The sequence below is a fragment of the Quercus lobata genome, chromosome 2, assembly GCF_001633185.2.
Source record: "Quercus lobata isolate SW786 chromosome 2, ValleyOak3.0 Primary Assembly, whole genome shotgun sequence".
NCBI lineage: Eukaryota > Viridiplantae > Streptophyta > Magnoliopsida > Fagales > Fagaceae > Quercus > Quercus lobata.
In genome coordinates this window covers 12,554,922-12,576,161 of record NC_044905.1, presented here as the reverse complement: position 1 = coordinate 12,576,161, position 21,240 = coordinate 12,554,922, and the positions used below count along the sequence as shown (strand labels likewise).

The window sequence follows — 21,240 nt, the reverse complement described above, 5'->3', positions numbered from 1 at the left end:
AATTATTTCGTTTTCCTTTAGTCATTTTACTATCCACCAAGGTTAATCTTTCGCACTCGTTTTGGTTTTCACCTTATCCTCCAAAAGGGTGGGAAGTAGATCTACTTGATAAAAATTTTAGCTTACAAAAATAAATCCATTATCATGTATTGGACATTTTGGACGCAGTAGTCACCTGTTTTGAGTTTTGACCTTCATTTTAGCCTTTTGGGCAATGAACCGGCTGGTCTTTTAAAACTGTAATTTTTTTTTTTCTTACTTTGTCTTCATTTGAATAATGTCATTTTTCTTAAGGTCAAAACAAAAAAACACTTGAAACATCACTTTCTAAATTAATAAATCAATATCAAAAGTAACATGGCTTGTCCACTTATTTTGAGCTTGCTTCAATAATACTGCTCCAATAACAATATTCTTTATTTTATTTTATTGCTGAATCGATAACAATATTCTTGATCACCAAATTTGCTAACCACCATATTCTCCTTAACCACTCCAAGTGTTTTATTGAGTGTTCTCATTTTCTGCCTCTACTATAAATACCATCCACCGATCTGAGTTTTCACCGACAAAAACTAGCCAATAATACAAATATAGCTCAATCGACTGGTTTCAACAATGGCAGCCACACTTGTTTCACTAGCCCTTTCAATCCTTTTCATTTCTTCTTCAGTGAATGCACTGAGCTTGAACTATTATGACAAAACATGCCCACATCTTGAGTCCGCTGTCACCGATGCTGTCAAGAATGGCATTGTAAATGACAAAACAGTTCCAGCTGCTCTGCTTCGGATGCACTTTCACGATTGCTTCATAAGAGTAATCATCTTATATATCTATAGCTCCAATCCACACACACACACACACACAAACAAGCATATGTTTGTATCTTTATCCATGTCTATATAACTTTATATACAATAATATTTAACAAAATTAACTTTTTCGTTGACTTTCTTCAATGCTTTCATGCACATAAGTTTTTGAAAGTAGTCCATATTTTCCCATATCATCATTTTAATACATTTTTTAATTTTTTTTTCATAGTTATAAATAGTGTTAAACAAATTAGTTTGAACTAATTATGACTCACACTTTTCTAATAAAACATTCCCAATACCAAACAAATTCTAATTAAATTAGGGGTTGATATTTTGAAACAAATTCTACTTAAATACTTATTATATATAAATACTTTTTCCGAACCATTTTTTAATTTGTTTTTACATATATAGTTATAAATAGTGTTAAACAAATTAGTTTGAACTAATTATGACTCACACTTTTTTAATAAAACATTCCCAACACCAAGCAAATTAATTCTAATTAAATTAGGGGTTGATATTTTGAAACAAATTCTACTTAAATATGTATTATACATAAATACTTTTTCCGAACATTATCATTCATTGCATAAACTTCTGACAAGGTTTGATGTTGTTGTTCCTATGTAAAATTTACTTGGTACCTATGTTTTGTGTTTAAGGGTTGTGATGCTTCTGTGCTGCTGGAATCAAAGGGAAATCAAAAGGCAGAAAAGGACGGACCTCCTAACATTTCATTGCATGCATTTTATGTCATTAACAACGCAAAGAAAGCAGTGGAAGAGTTGTGCCCCGGCGTCGTCTCTTGTGCTGATATCTTGGCTCTGGCGGCTCGTGATGCCGTTGCTCTGGTTAGTCGTCGTCATAATAATAATATATATTTTATGTTTTTGTTTTTTTTTTTTTTTTGAATTCTATTTTATGTTTTTGTTTTGGAGAATCTAATCATAATAATAATATACAAGTTTGAATGAAACACTACTTAACAACTCTAACGACAATTGAGATATAGTTTTTATCATACAACTTATTTAATAGTGATGTGATTTGTTAAAACGACTTAATGATTAGACGTTTTATTAAAATACATGTGACTGGTATCGTACTATGAATTGCCATCTCATCTAATCTGGTCAATCTAGAGAAAATTTGTGTCCACAATAAATCAATAATAATAGTAATAAACTAATAATAACAGCCCTTCGATTTCTAAGCTGATGGTAGTACTTTTTTGGTCTGGTTTGATGTATTAGTCTGGAGGTCCCACTTGGCAAGTACCAAAAGGAAGAAAAGATGGAAGAATCTCAAAAGCAGCCGACACCAGCCAATTACCAGCTCCAGTTTTCAACATCACTCAATTACAGCAAAGCTTCTCCCAAAGAGGCCTGAACTTGAACGATCTTGTGGCTCTCTCAGGTATATATATTTCTATATATTTATGATCTTGTGCATATATATATATATATATATATATATAGTACTTGCATGAAAATTGATTTATATATAAATGACTATCTTGTTGATGCAAATTTGTAGGGGGACACACACTTGGGTTTGCTCATTGCTCATCATTCCAGAACAGAATTCACAATTTCAATGGCTCCGTTGACATCGACCCGTCACTGAAGTCAACCTTCGCAGCCACCTTAAGAAGCATTTGCCCGGAGCACAACAAGGTGAGAAGTGCTGGCATCACACTGGATTCAACCACCACAGCATTTGACAATGCATACTACAAGTTACTTCTCAAAGGGAAGAGTATATTTTCTTCAGATGAAGCTCTACTCAGTACCCCAAAAACTAAAGCATTGGTTTCTAAGTTTGCTAGCTCCCAAGAAGAGTTTGATAATGCTTTTGTGAAGTCCATGATCAAGATGAGTAGCATCCCTGGTGGGCAAGAGATTAGGCTGGATTGCAGAAAAGTTAGATGATTTTAGCCGAGTAGATTTAATTATCGTGAGTGAGCTAGGCGGTCCTAGCTAAAAATTATTGTGTCTCTTCTAGTACAATTGGATAGTATTTTTTTTTTCTTCTTTAGGGATCAAAGTAATAAATGTGGACAATGTGCAAGTGTCTTTGCATGCAAGTTTGTGTTGTTTATGCCACCGTCAAAGTCGACGATGTTAGAATTAAAATTACTTATGTACAAGCATGCTTAATATTAATAAACATGTGTTTGGTTTTCAATTATTATAATTTGGTTGATGTTAGGTCGTTTTGACCAACCGTACTATCAGGCATGTGTCCTATCCTTTTAAGGCTAAATGGTAATAATTTTCATTTAAAAAAGAAAATAAGAAACCTAATCCAGATGCACCCTAGTTAAGGCTTAAATAGCATAGAGACTGAAATTTGGAATGAGCAGCTTTCTTTATGTACTTTCTCGCAATATAAACCAGACATCAAAGTAAAGAGTCTTTTGGCTGAATATTGTAGAATCTCGAGTTTATTTGCGTTATGGGTGCTGTTCAAAGTTATTTAAGAAAATGAGAAAAGATAGTGAATTTCGGCAATAGTGTTGCCGAAATTCTAACAAAAGTATGAGAGAGAAGAGGAAAAAGTAAGAGAGAGAAAATTTTGAATTTTGGTAATCTCATTATTGAAATTCCTGTTGCTCAAAGCTGTTGCACAAGTGAGTATGAAATGCCCGAAGTGCTAGTGCTAGGTGGAGTGCCCAAAGGGAAACCAATTGTGGCAATGGCATTGTCGAAATAGAGGGGAAAAAATTATGACAATTGATTTGTGGCAATGGAATTGCTGAAATAGGAGGAAAAATAAATTTGTGGCACCGAAAATTGGAGGAGTCAATCAGCCAATCAACTCACCTCTTCCTCTGATTCTTATTCTCTACTTGAAATATATTCATTGATCATTCCCAATAAAACTTAACCTACTGATATCACGCCTAAAATCTATGTCAGAAATTCTTTTTTGTCTTTTCATTTCTCCTCTTCGTAATAAAAGGCAAGTACCCTGACTAAAGGATTGCATCTCCCCACAAAGTTACATCCTTCGATTGTTTAGTTACTCTTCTGCTTTGCTTCAGTGTGCACAACTACGTCACAAAGTTACATCCTCCGATTGTTCAGTTACTCTTCTGCTTTGCTTCAGTGTGCACAACTAAGAGTTGTAAGTTTTGGGTTAATGTAAGTTTTTTTGCTTTGCTTATTAACTTACAGCTCTAGAAATTAACAAATTTATTATTATGGTATAAATATATGCTTTGTAAATATTAGAAGCTAATACATTGTAAAATATTATGTATTGTTGTAGTTAATATTGTTTGTATGCCTATGATAATGATTATTGTTGATGTTGTTGTTATTATTCAAATTTTAGATTAATGAATTTTTTATGGTTAGGACTACAAGCATTTTCAGTATTGTTGTTATTTTGTGTTTATTTATTATTATCTGATTGTGTTTTTTTTTTTTTTTTTTGCAAGTATCACTCTATAATTCTCACTCTTTCAGTTGGTATCACAATTGTAGTAAGCATCTCAACTCTCTAATTAAATTTATGTATGTGTTTTGTTAATTTTGAAATTATTTAATATTATTTATTGTTATTATTAGTATATGACCACAAAAATTGTAATAAATTGTATTATTGTGATCTTTTTGTAATCAATTTTACTTTTTTATTATCAATTATTACATCTATTACTTGGAAAAAATATATTGCATAATATGTTTGTTGGTTTATGTAGGGGGGGTATAAAATCGGGAAACCCATGTTAATATCTGCGTTGGGCCCAAGGCCTGATCCAAGGAAGGCCTATCCCTTGGCCATGGGAAGGACCCTCCTCCGCCATAAATGTAGCCGAGGGCAAAGGGAGCAACTCAGTCCTAGTGATGACATTCCGGGTCATTTCGCTGAACAGGAAAAGTACTAAAACGACAAAGAACAAGGGAAAGGCTGCCATTACTGCAATTAAGTACTCTGCACCTGACAGAGCCATGCTTTTCAGTTTTTACAACCACCCCCAACCACTTTGGGTATGGATTGATGGGACAAGTATCAGCCCTATAAAGCTGAACCTACACGTGGACGTTCGAGAAAGGGGAAAAGCTAGTATAAAAGGAGGAAGAAGCAGTCCAGAAAGGGGACTGGGACCAGGTCCAAGAATCGGAGCCACTCAGGCCGTGCCCAGGAGAAAGTCTTCTTGGATAAGCTCAGTTCACCTTTGTGCGATCATCATGAACACCATGACTAATGACTATTTGTTCACCAAGGCCTAGCCTTTTAGCCCACTCTCTACAAATTCATTGTATTGGGCCCGTTGGTCCAAGATCCGACCCACCGTGTGGTATTGGGCTGAAAAACGAGACCCTACAGTTTATATTAAAGATATGTATGTGTATTATTATTATTATTTTATTTAGTACAATAAATCATACATTTGTGTTTCTTTTTCTTTAAAGTTTAATTGGCATAAAAATTTATTAAGTTTCTTGAATCTTTACTTTTTAAGGTGGTTATAGGTTGGGAAATGAAAATTAATTATATGCTTTATAAATATTATACGCTAATATATTGTAAATATTATATATGGTTATATTATAGTTAATACTAATTATTGTGTGTATGATTATTTTTGCTAAAACTATTATTATTATTATTAAAAATTTTGCTTCATAAATCCTTTATTTGAGTTTCTTTCAATTTTATTATGAACTACAAGCATTGTAAGTGTAAGGACTCAATTCGTAACGCCTCAAAATGATATTGGGTTCGCACGTAAAAAGGCCCAAACAATATCATTTGTAGAGCGTGGGTTTGAAAGGCTAGGTCTTGATCACCGGACGGTAGTTCGGGTTGGCTCCGGTCAGTGAATCTCGTCCGAGGAGTCTGAGGAGCTCTATGCTCTTCTTATTCTCCTTGTTTCTAGGACACCATGGCTGGGAGGACGGGTTGTCCCCCCCCTTCTCACACTGCCTCTCTTATCCTTTTATACTGGCATTTATCCTCTCACCAGCGTCCACGTACAAGCCCAATTTCCCAGGACTTATGACTTGTCCTGTCAGCCCATACCTAGAGTGGTTGGGGGTGGTTGTAAAGGTTGAAGAGCATGGCTCTGTCAGGTACAGAGTATTGAATGGCAGTAATGGCAGCTTTCCCCTTGTCTTTAGTCATTATACTATCCAGCGTCTCCTTCTCTATTGACATAGATATTTTAGATTTTTTTCCCAAACTGTTCCTATACCGTTTTTGCCCTTTCTTCCAGGGGGACCTCGGATATGCCGAGGACAGAATCATCTTCGGCTGTATCTCAAGACTATTTGGACTTTTATTACCCATCCTCGGCTATATCCTTCTTCGGCTCGGGCCTTGGGCCCCAATGTAAAAATGGGATAGGGCCACAAATTATTGGGCCCCACAGTAAGTTAAATTTAATATTTAGCATAAAAAATTGTAGTAGTCACTATATATTAATTTTATTATTGTTCTTTTGTTTTTATTTAGGATTATATTTTTTTAGAAGATATTTATGATTATCTGATTTTGTGTGTTTGTGTGAGTGTTTTTTTTTTTTTTTTTTTTTTTTTTTTTTTTTTTCTTGCAAGTATCACTCTATAATTCCTACATTCCTTCACTTCATATCGCAATTGTAGTAAGCTTCTCGGCCCCCTAATTTAATTGAAAATTATTTTCATAATTTGTAATTTTTTATATAGATGGTTTGTAAAAAATATACCTTCAGATAGATGTTGCATGGTTTAACTCATTGTAACATTTAATGTAAGATATATTTGAAATGGAGCCTGGGCCATTCGATCATTCTCTGCTAACCCAACAACAATATCATATCTCTAATGATGCAATGGAAGGCAATGTATGTTGTGAGATCAAAATTTATTAATGTTTTAATAATATCTACAATTATTCAATTTACATGAAAATAATTTCAACATTAGCAATATAACATTGTACATTTAAAAAAAAATCAGGTTTTCACCTTACGAGTGCGACCCTAATCGTTTGCACAACCCCCCCCCCCGCCGCACGGAGTTAGGCGAGCGTATCACCCTATATTTGCATCAATGTAGACTATATTATGTTACCCGCTTACCACATATAGATATTGACTGGGGTCTTATCACTTTTTTGGTGGAGCGGTGGCGATCTATACATTTCACCTACCTACTTGTAAAATGTTGATCACTCTATAGGATATAGCAATCATTATAGGATTGCCTATTGGTGGCAATGCAGTGTGCGGGCTCACTAATTTGGATCAGGGAACAGTTTGTGAGAATTCACTTGGGGTGACACCACCTACAACAACATTGGCATATGGTGGCCTTAAAATAACATGGGTAAGGAATACATTCTCAAACCTACCAGAGGGTGCCAATGCTGTAACAACCCAACAGTATGCTAGGGCATACATGTTCCAAGTTTTGGCTTTACTATTTGGAAATAAGAGCCAAAGTAGGTTGCGTTGTTGCTTTCTCCAGCTGTTAGAGGACTTTGGTGTAGCTGGGGTAGTGCCACACTTGCTTTCCTTTATAAAGAACTGTGTACTGCTGCTATTAAAAAAAGCATGAAGGTTGCAGGTTCTGTTTTCATATTACAATTATAGGCGTGGGAGCATCTTCCATATCTGACCCCTAATTCCAATAAATCCAACAAATTTAAATAATGACGACCCATACGGTTGCAGGTATAATATTTACTTTCTATTTCTATACAATATTGTATATCATAGCGTTTATCCTTGATACTTCCAAACCCTAAAATCAGTGGCAATCATTAATTGTGTATAGGTGGGATACCAAGAAAAGGTTTACTCACACACCAATGCATGTTCTGCGTGCGTATCGTTCTAATCACAACACACATAATAATGAACAGGTAATATATCATAATGCATCAATGGTTAATTTACTAGTTATATTATTGTCTTGGTTGATCATAACATAGTTATTGTAATTGGAATTGCTGGTTGTTTGGACATTGTATAATAATTATTTGCATCCATGGTGTCTTGCAGAAAAACATATATGGACTACAACAGCGCCATTGCTATGCTTCCAAATTGTGGAGTATTACCATCTAGAAAGAGTCATGTGACAATTTGGGTTGTTGCAAAGATGTCCAAAGTGGTCTATTGACAATTTCAATAAATATGTGCATTGTGTAAAGTTGACAGGAAAATCCAGTGTTAATTGGTGTAGGCAGTATGTACAATACTACCGGCTTTGGAACGAGCGAGTTGAACATGTAGTTGGGGATGACAATTTCCATTTAGGTGTGGATTACACAACATGGTACCATCAACATGGTCACTGCTTGCTCACTCTCAAGTGCAGGAGATCGTAGCAATATAATTCTCGGAGTACCGAGGTCGAACCACAAGGAGCGGGGTAAATTCAAAGACAATGTAATTAAAAAAACTTTTGGTGAAGATGAAGAATAATTTTTGTCTGGTAATTGTAAACAAGAATAACAATGATAACTTATTTAAATCAATAATGTAAATACTAGGGCATCAGGGTGTTTCCCTATATCGATATGAAATTCATTGTGATCTAAGAAAATATCTATTTCATAATTGATTGTTCTTATACAATTAAAAACTTATGATTCGGTTGAACTGAGACAATTCAAGAACGCATGATAACCTCGATTAATAATGCGGTTAAAAATTTTTTTAGAAAAACCAATTCACTTTAAAACCTTATTTCTATTTGAAACTATTAGAAATTCATCTAAACAATAAGAAAAACATGATTGAACTTATTAAAAGCATGGAAGAACTAATACATCAAAAGAAATCTAATTGAACAATCAAATATTCATACCGTATAAAAGAAACATAACCCCTAGCCCTAGCAAAGAGTTTAGGTTGCCATTAGAGAAAGGAAAATACAAGGTTTTCTCTGCCAAAATTCGTTCTACCAGCCTCCCTTCAAAACCATAATGTCTAAGTGTCCAAAGAAAATAAAACATTTACTGTTTTAATTTCCGTCCAGGTTTACAGCGGTAACTTGTGAGTTAATTTCGGCCTTCAAAAATTGAGAATTTCAAAAAACTCAAAACTGGAAAGTTGTAGATATTTAAGTCACGGTTCCAACCCATCTAGCCTTGTGTCAATTGGATTTTTGAGGAGAGAGATACGCCCAAAACACTGATCAGTGCTCAAATCAGATTTTTCCTTTTCAGATTCTGCTTCTTTGATTTCTTTCCTTATTTGAAACTTCTAATCATGGTAGACGATCCAAGCACTCCAGCTGCACCTCCTTAGACATTTAAGCATGGTCATTTAGCTCCACTTTAATTCTAGTTTGGCCTCTATTCTCTCATAAATTCTTGTAAACTCATCTTTCTCACATGATTTCTTGAAAGTAGAAAATTACACAGAATGAATAGCATCTTATTCAAGAAATTATGTAAAGATAAATAATAGGGACTAATGCAAATCATGGCTTAATTATATAAATTAAGCATAATAATAAGGAGATAACGCCCATATAAATATATAACAAGTATACATTTTAAGGCATTATCAGTCACCTATTTACGACACCAAAGGCAGCTGCCCATATGTACCAAGTTATTATTTTAGCTTTTTCAATAATACTGCACTAATATTGATAACAAATTATTTACACAAACAAAATACTGCACTAATATTGATAATAAATTATTATTTTAGTTTTTTCAATAATACTGCACTAATAAATGTTTTTTTTTTTTTTTGTGGCAGCAAACTGAGATCAATAATATGTTAAATTTGGCTGTTACAAACCAACAAAGGAATGATCTCACTGCACAACAAGTCCTTCCAGCAATAGTAAAGGGCCTTAGTCAAGTGAAGTTATTGATGGAAGCAAATGTTCTCATGCATCCATACGATAATAGATAAGTATTTCTAATATCGTACAATTTTCTTTATTATTATTATACCTAAAACTTAGATATTAAGGTTTATGAGCATATATATATTAACCTTTTTTTTTTTTTTTTTGGTTTTCTTATAGCATACGTGTATATTATACGCTAACAAACTAAGTATTTCTTTAAGGAAATATATGTCAATTTTGAAACATATTTTTGCTATATGAAATTTTAGGCAAGAACATATCATACAAATCAGTTCATGTTGCAAAACATATAATACAAAAACAAGATTTGCGTGAACAAATAATTTAACAAAAACAAGATTTTCATGCTTAGTTATGCCCCTAAAACATATCAACATGAATATTATATATATAAAAAAAAAGTAACTACTTAAGAGATTTAACTCACCTTGTAAGAGATAAAGAACGAATAGATATTTGCAAGTGTTGTTCCTTATAGTTGTTTATAGAATGTATGACACGCATGAATTGAAAATGGTTGGTAGAATTTTGGGGGGAATAAGAGTGGAGAAAAATGTTGATGGAACTTTTAGGGGAAAAAGAGTAGAAAATAAGATCCGTAGAAACTTCAGTAACATTAGTGCTATTTAAATAGGATGCAAGTTTCATACAAGTTAAATTCTTAGATTTTAAAATGTATAACTAGATACGCCAATTGACCAAATACAACACAACACAGATCAAGATGGGACACTCTGATACAAATAAGTTACTTAACTATATACATATATTCACTGTAAAGAATCTCTGCAACAAATCTCTGCAAAAATCTTAGTTTCTTTGTTTTCTTTTTTGTTTGCACATCAATCATTTTTTTCTTCCATAACTTTCTTTCTTGTGTGGACATGAATCTGAATAAGAATCTATGTACCTTTTTTATTTTTAGAATAAGAATCAATGTACTCAATGTACTTGAATCTATCATTATTTGTTTCATAGGGTACTTTTACAATACGAAATGAAAGAACATGACATACACACAAACCAAACTATTTTGGTCAAAAAAACTACTGAAGAATAAGAATATGTGTACTTTTTAGAATAAGAATTCAAAGTATTTTTTTTTATTCAGACAACTCTCTCTCTCTCTCCCCCAATTTTCGGCAAATCAATTGCAACAAATTTTTTTTCCCTTCTATTTCGGCAATGCTATTGTCACAAATCAATTGCCACACAACAAGATGAGAGACTCTGATACAAACAAATTACTTAACTATAAATATATATTCACTGCAAAGAATCTCTGCAAAAATCTCAGTTTCTTTGTTTTTTATTTGTTTATAGTATGTACATCAATCATTTTTTTCTTCCATAACTTTCTTTCATGCATGGACAGGAATCTGAATAAAAATCTATGTACTTTTTTTTAGAATAAGAATCAATGTACTCAATGTACTTGAATCTATCATTATTTGTTTTATAGGGTACTTTTATAATACAAAATCAAAGAACATGACATACACACAAACCAAACTACTTTAGTAAAAAAAAAAAAAAAAAAACTACTGGAGAATAAGAATATGTGTACTATATATATTTTTTATTCAGACAACTCTCTCTCTCCTCCAACTTTTGGCAAATCAATTGCAACAGTTTTTTTCCCCTTCTATTTCGGTAATGCCATTGCCACAAATCCATTCCCACAATTTTTTTTTTTTCCTTCTTTTTTGGCAATGCCATTGCCACCATTTTTTTTCCCCTCTATTTTGGCAATGTCATTGCCACAAATCAATTGCCACCATTTTTTTTTTCCTTCTATTTCGACAATGCCATTCCACAAATCAATTGCCACAATTTTTTTTTTCTTCTATTTCATCAGTGCCATTGCCACAAATCAACCACAATTTTTTTTTAAAAAAAAATTCCTCCCCAAGATTTCGGCAACTTGGTTGCCACAATTCATATTTTCTCTCTCCTCCATTCCCTACAATTTCAACAACTTGGTTGCCACAATTGGTTTCCCTTTTAGGTACTCCCCCTAGCATGCATTTTGGGCACTTCACGGACAGGAGCTTGCACTCCATGGGCAGGACAAAAATTTCGGTAATCTCATTATCGAAATTCAATTTTTTCTCCCTCCCTATCACATCACTTATCTTTCTTCTCTCTCATACTTTTTCTTACGGTTTCGGCAATGGTGTTGTTGAAATTCAGTCTCTTTTCTCATTTTGCCAAATAATTTTGAACAATACCTATAACACCAATAAACTCCGTTTATTGCAATATTTAGCAAAAAGACTAAAAAAAAGAAAAAAGAAAAAAGCCTATTAGCAAGTTCCAACTTTATCCCTTCATAATAAGGAAATAAAATAATAGCAAAAGCAAACATTCACAAATTTCATATGATAAGAACAAAAGTACCTGTCATTTCAAAATGAGCAAATATTGGTCCAGTTTTCTAGCGTATTAAATCCGTTTTCATAATGATGATAGATGCCCATTTTATGTCGCCATCACAAAGGTCCAGTGCCAGCCGAGTCCGTTCCAAAATAGCTACGCTAAAATTATAAATCGTCATTCAATAATAATAATAATAATATAAAGCTACGTGTCATTTCTGTATAAAACTGTGCTACCCTACCAGTGGATAATTAGGAAAAAAGAAGAAGAAGAAGAAGAAGAAAACATACAAGTCGTTCTCTCGCATACACTTCTTAACGGGCTTTATAGCCGGCCAGGCCTGATTGTTGAATTCAGGGCCGATGTTTAGTCTAAGCCCGGCCCATTATTCTGCCATTTGAAACGCATAAAAGGGTCGCTAATTTCAAGCCCAATTACTAAAACCAGCTTAGCCCAAAACCCGACTACTCGGGCGAACCGAACACAACACAACACAACACAGAACCGAACCTACAGCCGCCATAACTACCTTTGACTCAAGCTCAAGCTCACGCATTGAAACTGAAACTGAAACTGAAACTGAAAGGAGCCAAGCTTTGTTGAAATTGTACGGACCGGCCTCGATCCTATTCAAACAAAATCTTGTTTAGATTTCAATGAAGGACCACAGCGTCGACCACACAATAAATCTTGAACACGAACAGGAACAAGAACAAGACTCATTACATAGGATTCTCGTACCTGACGTACGCGATCTCCCTCTCACTCCTCCCTCTGCCATTGAATCCAATTTCGTCTCCTATTTCGCTCCAGGTACGACATAACCACACACACACACATATTAGTTTATTCTATTGTGGTGTTATTGCTGAGAAATCAAAATCGATTACCTAACTAAATGTTCCACTCAACTGATTTCACGAAGTTTCACTGATTTCGATTTTTTGAAATTCTTAGATTTCACGAAGCCAGGACACGATCAGTACGTTTATCGCCATGCCAATGGGTACATTACCTATCTTGCTTCTTTTTCTTTTTTTTTAGTATTGTATGTTAAATTGGAGAAATTTCATAATCTTGATAATTGATTTTTTTTTTAAAAAAATTTTAAATAATAGATTGTGTGTGATTGGATTGGCTCGGACGCATGTGGCGTTTAAAGATACAAGTGGTATCACGGCCGTTGATTTCAACGTTGGGAAGTCTGATCGCAGCGGCATCAAGGTCACCGGAAAGCGCAAGAAGGTACTAAAGCAATGCATCCATTATTTGAAGAAATTAGTTTACTATTATTATCATTTGAATTCATGTTAGTGTTTTAAGTTTCTAAGTTCTAACATTAAGATAAGAGATTTTTATTTATATTTTTTAATCTTTTAATGCATGGAATTCAGAAATCAAATTAATGTTTGGAAGGTAATTCTAAAATATTATTTAAATTACATAACATTCTCTGCTGCAGATTTTAGAAAAATACTGCTGTGCAATTCTAATCTCAAGATGAAAAGAGTCATTTGGGTATAAGTCTATATAAATCAGTTTTCAGCACGACTTGGTGCATCATATTAAGTTGTTTTGTGATATAAAGTATGCTTCTACTATTGTATTTTTAGAGGCTGAAACTATTGTGCTCTTTGGAGTATATAGCCTATTATATAGCTTCAAATGTGTATAAATTACTTTTTCATGAGTACTCATTTTCCTTCTTTTCAAGATGATTTGTTTCATACTTTCACGTCCGCTTTCAAGCCTATACTTGATTAAAATCGGAGATGTTCTTTTGCAGAATGCACAGCACTTTGAGTCCAACTCAGCTTTGTGTAAAGTTAACACAGATGATGCTTCTTATATTGTGAGGTAGGTATCTTCTTCAGTTCTTCCTTAACTCTCCTTTCCCTTTTGGGGGGTGTTTTATTTGTATTTGCTTCTAAATTCTTTTGATATAAAGTTAAAAGGTTGTAGTGGCTTGACAGATGTTGTGTGAAAGGCTCTCTATTAGAAGTCAATGATAGGTTAATCAAGCAGCCGGGATTGCTTAATTCATCGGTGAGAATAATTAACCTTTTATACTAACTCAAAGTTCATATAGTATAATTAGTTGTATAATATATCTGTCTTGAATTTTTGCTGCACTTCAAGTCCTCCTCTGGTTTATAATCTTTTTTCATATTACATGTTTACATTAGCTTTTTCACTGGGCAATTTTCAAATTTTTAGAAATTGGAGCATTGTGCTCTTGACTGTCTCCTTCTTTATATTTTAAATAAAAGAAACATTAGCCATAAGTTCAATTGCCATTTAGCTCTTTGTATAATTGAATATTTCATAATTTTTTTAAATTTTAATTTATAAGTTTTGGCCCCTAGGGGGAGGGGTAAGGCGAGGTTCAAACTAGTGACCTCTGCTTCACAAGGAGTGGTCTCTAATTGATTGTGCTATCCCTTGGGGTATAATTGAATATTTCATGATCTATAGCTATTAGATTCCTTAGCAATTTATTTATTTGTCAAGTTCGATTCTGTGGTAGGCCATTGAGCTCTAGCCCAAATGTCATTTACTACCCCATAAAAATGTGATGGAAGGTAAGGTTGTGGAATCAAGACCCTGGATGCATGTAGCTTTAATTTTAGTACCCAGCATGCATAACATAACAAGATGGGTCTTACCAATATTAGTTTTAGAAAAGGGTATATCCAGTGCTGGCAAGGCATTTGCTTTGGCATACGTTTTCCAAAAAAAAATAAAGATTATGCACTCCTGCGTTATCTCTATACAAGCGAGAAAGTTTATTGGAAAATATACTTAGAAGATGCAGCCCAACTAATTATGCAAGATATGACAACCTTAAGCGTTGAAATTAATGTAAAAAATAGAATTAATAAGAAAAAGGGTGAGAGAATAGTGAGAATAGAAGCTTAAAGCTGTAGTAAATGCTCTGTCATATTCTAGAATACAAATTAGTACTAGTTTGCGTCTAGAAGATGGCTTTCTATAGGGTACTTGGGGAAAATATACAATCTCTGTATGTGCATCTGTGCATGCTTGGTGTTGTGTTTGTAGGTTACATATGCTTTTTTTATGGGTTAAACACCTCCCAGGTGCACTTAATTGTTATGCAAAGAAATGAGGAATCTTGAATTTCTATTTTAGTTGCAATTTTTTTTTTTTGTTTTTTTATAGTTTCTTCATGAACTTCATCATTGGTGTTTCAACAAACATGTGGTTGCAGTTCTATGAAGTTAATCTAACCCTATACTAATCCAATGAAGTAGAATGTATTGGTAGGTTCAGCTGTCTAGAAAATTATCAAGGAGACTTATAAGACAATTTTTTGAGATGTCTTAGTGTATAGAAAATCAGTTGATTGACACCCAAGGAAATAAGAATTATTATACGAAAGGGATGAGAAGTGTGGTGGTGGCCATGTAGAATTAGTTTGTTCTCATACTGTTGCAATTAATGGCAGTGATGACGCATGAAGATGGTAATTTTATTATTATTATTGACAAACTAGGGTATCCATACCTCTTTGAGTATCCGACTATTCCCTCTTTCAGACCCAGGATCTCATAGATATCATGAGGCCTTAAGAACCACTAAGCCAACCCCTTGAGGTTTATAGAAGTAATTAAAGTTTTTTAATAGAAAAGAGAGAACCTGTACACAGGTTGTATGCAATTGATCTACCTAAAAAATGGTGGGATGGTGATTTCCCTAGCATTTCATGATTTTTCAATAAACTGCTTACTACTTTATCAAAAAAGAGAGGGTGATTTTTCAAGCATCTTACTTCTAAATGCATGAATACGTTTTTGAAGTCTTCTTATCTAATTCCAGACCGAGTCTCCCGCATTTGAGGACCTCCTCAGGAACCATGGCATTGATTTACCTTTAGTTTGAGTTCATGTTATGTGAAAGTGATTTTTGCCAATGAGCTCTAGCTAAAATATCATCTCCTCCCATAATAAAAGGATGGAATGTGTGGTGTGAGTTCAAGATCTATTATGTTAGGTGCATGTATAACTGGTAATTAAAAAATTGTGATATGATTAATGATAGTGATTATGGTTCTTTATTTTTCAGCTGTCATTTGTATCCTGTACTTATTGTTCATAATTCTAGTTCATCTGCCTTTTTTTTGTCCAGGCAGATAGAGAAGGATACATTGCCATTATCATGCCAAAACCAGCAGATTGGCTCAAAGTCAAGGGATCGTTACTGGGCCTTGAAGAGTATAAGAAATTGAGAGAATGTTAAATCATTGGTATGTGTTATTTACAATTTTACACAGGTCTGGGCTTGAGAGTAAAAAGGAACTGAGAGAAGTGTTGCTCCCCATGGCAGTGCATTTGTGTTCCCCTTCACCGGTTCATTTGATGGCCCTCCCAGGTTAACCTCACTACTGGTGACGAACTTGATGATATTAATGCTTCTCACATTTTAAACCTTCATTGGAAATATTCATCTTGTTCCTCAGTATTCTGTATTATTATTATTTTTTTTTTGTAGAATGTATTCTGTTTAATTATTTTGTCATGAAATAATTTTTGCATGATTAGAATTAAAATAATAAAAATAAGTCTTTTCTCTTAGTATTAACTTTTAAGTTTCTCTTTCCCAGATTTCTACTCCAAACCTCTTTCATGGAAGTCTTATGGTTCTCCTCTTTTCGGTTAAGTATGTTGTTAATGTGAAATTAATGGAAGTTTATCGGGTTAGGGACACTTATGTCATCCAAAAAAAAAAAAACCCCACCTTAAACTATCACTTGCTTTATGATGTCTGCTAAATCTCTTAACTTTATTTGAAATGTAAAAAAGCTTCCTATTGTTATTAATTTCTTATAAATTGAAGATATTTTTTTTTTATCAAATAACCTCCTTACTTCCTAAATACTTCACAATCAAAAAAGAAAAGCTTCCTTCCTAAGTAGCGAAATTGAAAAATAAAGGCATGGGTAGATTGAATGATTGGTGATGGTCTGATGGACTGAATTTTTACAATTTGTCCACACAAAAAAAAAAAAAAACTAATTAGACTGTTAATTGGCAATAATCATGTGATTTCTACTTCTTTTTTACTTACTTGGATAATTCGGGGAACGGGAATTTGAATCATGGATGTCTTTCTTGAAAACACAAAAAGCACCAATTGTGCTACAAAATTCTTGATAAAATGTTCTTTCTATCGTTACAAAGTATTAAATGACTGGGGCTGTCATTTTGTGCAATAGGATTTTGTTTTTGGTAGAAAGCAATAGGATTATAGGACCATGAGAACAGTCACTCAATCTGCAATGAGGAGCCCGAAAAGGGAGAATACTAATCGAATTTCATAATTTGACATAGTACTGTTAAAGCCATGTATAGGCATAAATAAATTACAAATCATGTTTCAAAAGAACTTGAGTAAATTATAAACATCTGTACTATCTGAATTGTCCAAAAAAAAGTTTAAAACATCCGCAATTAGTCTTCACCGTAAAAGGTCTCTTCTTTGTTGATTGACAAAATCTATCCCACAACAAAACAATCGTGAGGAATTTCATCTCAAACAAGACTCTTATGATTCAACATGTACTGTCACTATCTATTTGCAGATGATTAGTACCTACCTTCACAAACATGATCACAAAAGTATGTAAATATGTGTGTGTCAATGGTGGGCTACCATTATCTCTTGAATTACAAGCCTCCTAGATCTGTTTATTGTGAGAAAGCACAAGTAGATATGTTCTTCAAGCTCTTCTAATTGTTCCTGGAAGCTTGACTCATGGACATGAAAGTCCCTCACAACCTCCTTCAATATCTCAAATTTTCCGCTCTTAACACATATATCCGCCACAGCTTTTCGGTGTTCTACTTCGTCATGTAATCTCTTAACCATCCGACTCATCGTATCAAAATCATTGACTAATATATAAACCCCTTTGGCAGCAACATCAATTTGCTCATCAAGTTTTCCAGGCAATTTTGCCTTGAGCCCTCCCCAAGCTCCCTTCATTTTCTTCGTACATAGACCCAAGGAACAAGCAAGAAGCGCTGGTGCAGCAACAATTCCCACAATGCTATGCAATGCAAAGAGTAGCAACAGAATCAGAATTGCAGTATGAGACATAACAAGAGCAACCCCGCCAACTTTCTTCCATATTTTACCAAATCTTACATTCCTTTTAATCTTTCTATGTTTTGATGTAAGCCTTTGGAGCAACACCATGTAGCCATCACGAGTTTCACGAAATTGTTCCGGGCTAATAATCGATAACGGGTTTTTCATTGATGCAAATGCAGCAAGCTTTCCAAAAATAACCTTACATTGGTCATCAGTGTAATCTTCAGAATCGTGCACACTTCTACTTAGCTTGATAACTCTTTTGATTTTTCGATAATTAGCATGCGTTTGATGTACACTTTGAAGGAGTATCTCACAAATCTTACATGCTTCTAAGCTGGCTTTAAAATAGTCAATTAGAAGGTGATGAAGATCCATGCCTTGTATCATTTCTGCTAGGGTTTCTTGCCGTGGTTCAAGTAAGCTTTCGGAGAGATGCGTGTGAAGTGAAAGAGAAGTCGATGAAGAAGGTCTCTTCATGCTTGTACTTTCTAGCTGGTCATGAACTTTGTCCCACATATCTGTATAAGATTTTGTTCTGAAAGCTTCCATGTATTCATCATTTACGCTTGACAAGCTATCGGCATCTTCTATCGGTGATCTGCCTGAGACCAAACATTAAAAACAACAACAACAATCAATCACTTTTAAACATGAATATAGGATCTCAAAACTTTTTCTCAGTGTTAAATTCAAAACTATAACCATGAAGAAATAAAACCAACCAAACTTAACATAAAAAATAGTCTTAACCCAATATACATAATTCCAAGATCTTTCAAACCCATGAAGGAATTGGTAGAAATATGCCATCAACTTTACGAAAAAGAGTGAAGAGAAAGATAGATATGTTGAAAACTAACCAGCCCTTCTGAAGGGAGATTTCAACTTGGGCCAACGAATACTCTTTCTCATCTGGGACATGTTGTTGAAAGATTAAAATAAAAAGTGTAAGCTGGATCGTATCTTGAAAAAAAATGGATTAAAAATTGCAGGATAGGTATGTTGGGGAATATATATATAACTAGCTTTCACGGCTTGAAGAGAAGCTAAGAAGAAAAAGAGAAGGCCAGTTGGCATAGTTATAGCACCGCCTCAAATTGTTTATGACTTTTGTCACACGTTAGCGTCCCTCACACGTCGTGTTCTCTAGTCTCTACGTGTAATCTGCTCCGAAACAGAGGCTGATGTTTTTTCATGGAGTTTGTAGGAAAAAACAGTAGGTAATGAGTTTTGTAAATTTGAAGTTCCTCTTAAGCTTGAGATAAATATTAGAAATTTTCCTTGGTCTTCTTGAGTTCTGTACCGTGTATTTTACATTACAAGTTTACAACTGAACGAAAATTTTGAAGATAGAATCAATGAATCATGGGGATAGACCTTCATGTTTGTGAGAAATTATATCATCCAGCATGACGGACTACGTTACCTGTTCATAATTTCACTAAAAGCTCCCAACTATTTAAAATTGTTGAGTCAAGTTTCATAAATCTGTTTTTATTTATTTATTTATTTATTTTTTATCATAAACTGACTTAGCCATTTTAAATAGTTGGATGTCTTTTAGTAGAATAGTAGATAAGTGACATGATCTACGACAAAGATCATATAATTTCTCCGTATTTAGGTGCTTAATGGATTTTATTCTTATTTTCAAATTAAGAAGAAAATTATTGGTAATAGAAGTTAGTTAGATAATGATTGATAACTCCACGCATTTTGCGTGAAGTATTTGAATCATATGCTCCCAAGGGATGAGGTGGTCATATATGTGGGTCTACTAAGCAAACGAAATCAGAAATTATCAGCCAAGTTAAGCTCGGGGGGAAGAATGCGTAAGTACACAAGCTCTCATTGCATTCACGTAACTTTGTTTAACATGGCTGAATAGCTGTCACTCAGCAGAGTATTCAGTTATCATTAAAAGTATTCGATTTTCGGTTGCTCATTTGCATAGTCTTTATAAATAAACTAACCGCGAACCTGTGCGTTACACATGATAATCATTCTTATGGTGGTTTTATTAAATTTTTTTATACAATTTAAACTAATTTAATAAAGAGTAATGTATTTTGTAATTATATTTTTATTTATTATAAGAATAATCATAAATGTAATATAGGAACAGTCATAAATCATAAATTTAATAATTTTTGTTGTACTAAAATGAAAAAAAAAATACAATTTTTCTCAGAAACTCAAAAGGCAATTTAACGAAAATATTTATTTTTTAATAAAAGTTATTTATAACATTTTGTGAATCATTAAAAAGAATATAAAATTTGGAAATTATTCTTTTAGTTTTAAACAAACTTTCTCAAACTTATTTTTTCTGCCTACAATCCAAAACACTAAAAAAAGTAACTAAAAAATTAATAAAACTTAACTATGATTAATTGGACCAATTAGGAAAACAATTTGTTATTTATAATCTACTAAGGTTATTTTCTTTGTGGAAATTGTAATTTCGTCCACCCAAAACATATTATCAAATAATCAATTATTAGCAAAATCTAAGAATTAAATTTCTATATATGCATTGTTATAAAATAATAATAATAATAATTAAAGTAAAATTGCAAAAGATAAAATTTGTCTCTCATCCAATAACTTTTGTTTAGCCAACCTTTACTTTTCTCTAAATAAATTGTATTATAGAGTACTTCTAATACTATTAAGAGTACTTTGTCCACCACAAAGGATTAAAAAATAAACAAAAATGATTAAAGTCTCATAGTTTAACATCTAAATTGAGCACTATAAAAATTATGCTATCAAATTACAGTAACTACCAAATTAAATTATCCAAATCATGCTATGTAGTAGAATAATATTATATTTTTTATATTTAATCCTTTATAACGCAATATGATAACATTTAACAATCAAAGAGAGATAGAAAAAAAAAAAAAAAAAAAACTAAATCACATTAACCTAAAGTAGATTAAAGAATATAAAAAATTATCAACCTAAAACGAAGATGCAAGGAAAATAAAAAATAAAAATCCACTCAAAAATTGTTTGTGTGTGAGAGAGAGAGAGATAGATAGATAGAGAGAGAACCTTTTTTTTGTAAGAGAAAACTATGCATAGAA

General features: G+C 33.2%; 3 protein-coding genes across 5 annotated transcripts; 2 read left to right on the top strand and 1 right to left on the bottom strand.

The window, feature by feature from the left end:
• Window positions 1-453: 453 nt before the first annotated feature.
• Window positions 454-3,007, top strand: LOC115974537 (peroxidase 64-like). Its single transcript, XM_031094938.1, has 4 exons — window positions 454-819; window positions 1,487-1,675; window positions 2,078-2,240; window positions 2,361-3,007. Exons 1-4 carry the CDS (start codon window positions 619-621, stop codon window positions 2,753-2,755), a joined length of 948 nt encoding a protein of 315 aa, XP_030950798.1. The 5' UTR covers window positions 454-618; the 3' UTR covers window positions 2,756-3,007.
• Window positions 3,008-12,316: 9,309 nt separating this feature from the next.
• Window positions 12,317-16,502, top strand: LOC115974536 (protein Abitram). 2 transcript variants are annotated; one of them, XM_031094937.1, is made up of 6 exons: window positions 12,317-12,847; window positions 12,992-13,040; window positions 13,153-13,279; window positions 13,821-13,891; window positions 14,008-14,080; window positions 16,185-16,502. In XM_031094937.1, exons 1-6 carry the CDS (start codon window positions 12,691-12,693, stop codon window positions 16,278-16,280), a joined length of 573 nt encoding a protein of 190 aa, XP_030950797.1. In that variant the 5' UTR covers window positions 12,317-12,690; the 3' UTR covers window positions 16,281-16,502. The 2 variants fall into 2 exon arrangements, with proteins under 2 accessions (XP_030950797.1, XP_030950796.1); XM_031094936.1 differs by having other exon boundaries at window positions 12,324-12,847; window positions 16,181-16,502.
• Window positions 16,503-17,331: 829 nt separating this feature from the next.
• Window positions 17,332-19,126, bottom strand: LOC115977945 (UPF0496 protein At1g20180). 2 transcript variants are annotated; one of them, XM_031099979.1, is made up of 2 exons: window positions 19,009-19,126; window positions 17,332-18,750 (listed from the first exon to the last, which is right to left on the bottom strand). In XM_031099979.1, exons 1-2 carry the CDS (start codon window positions 19,067-19,069, stop codon window positions 17,690-17,692), a joined length of 1,122 nt encoding a protein of 373 aa, XP_030955839.1. In that variant the 5' UTR covers window positions 19,070-19,126; the 3' UTR covers window positions 17,332-17,689. The 2 variants fall into 2 exon arrangements, with proteins under 2 accessions (XP_030955839.1, XP_030955840.1); XM_031099980.1 differs by having other exon boundaries at window positions 17,332-18,746; window positions 19,009-19,101.
• Between the last annotated feature and the right edge of the window lie 2,114 nt (window positions 19,127-21,240).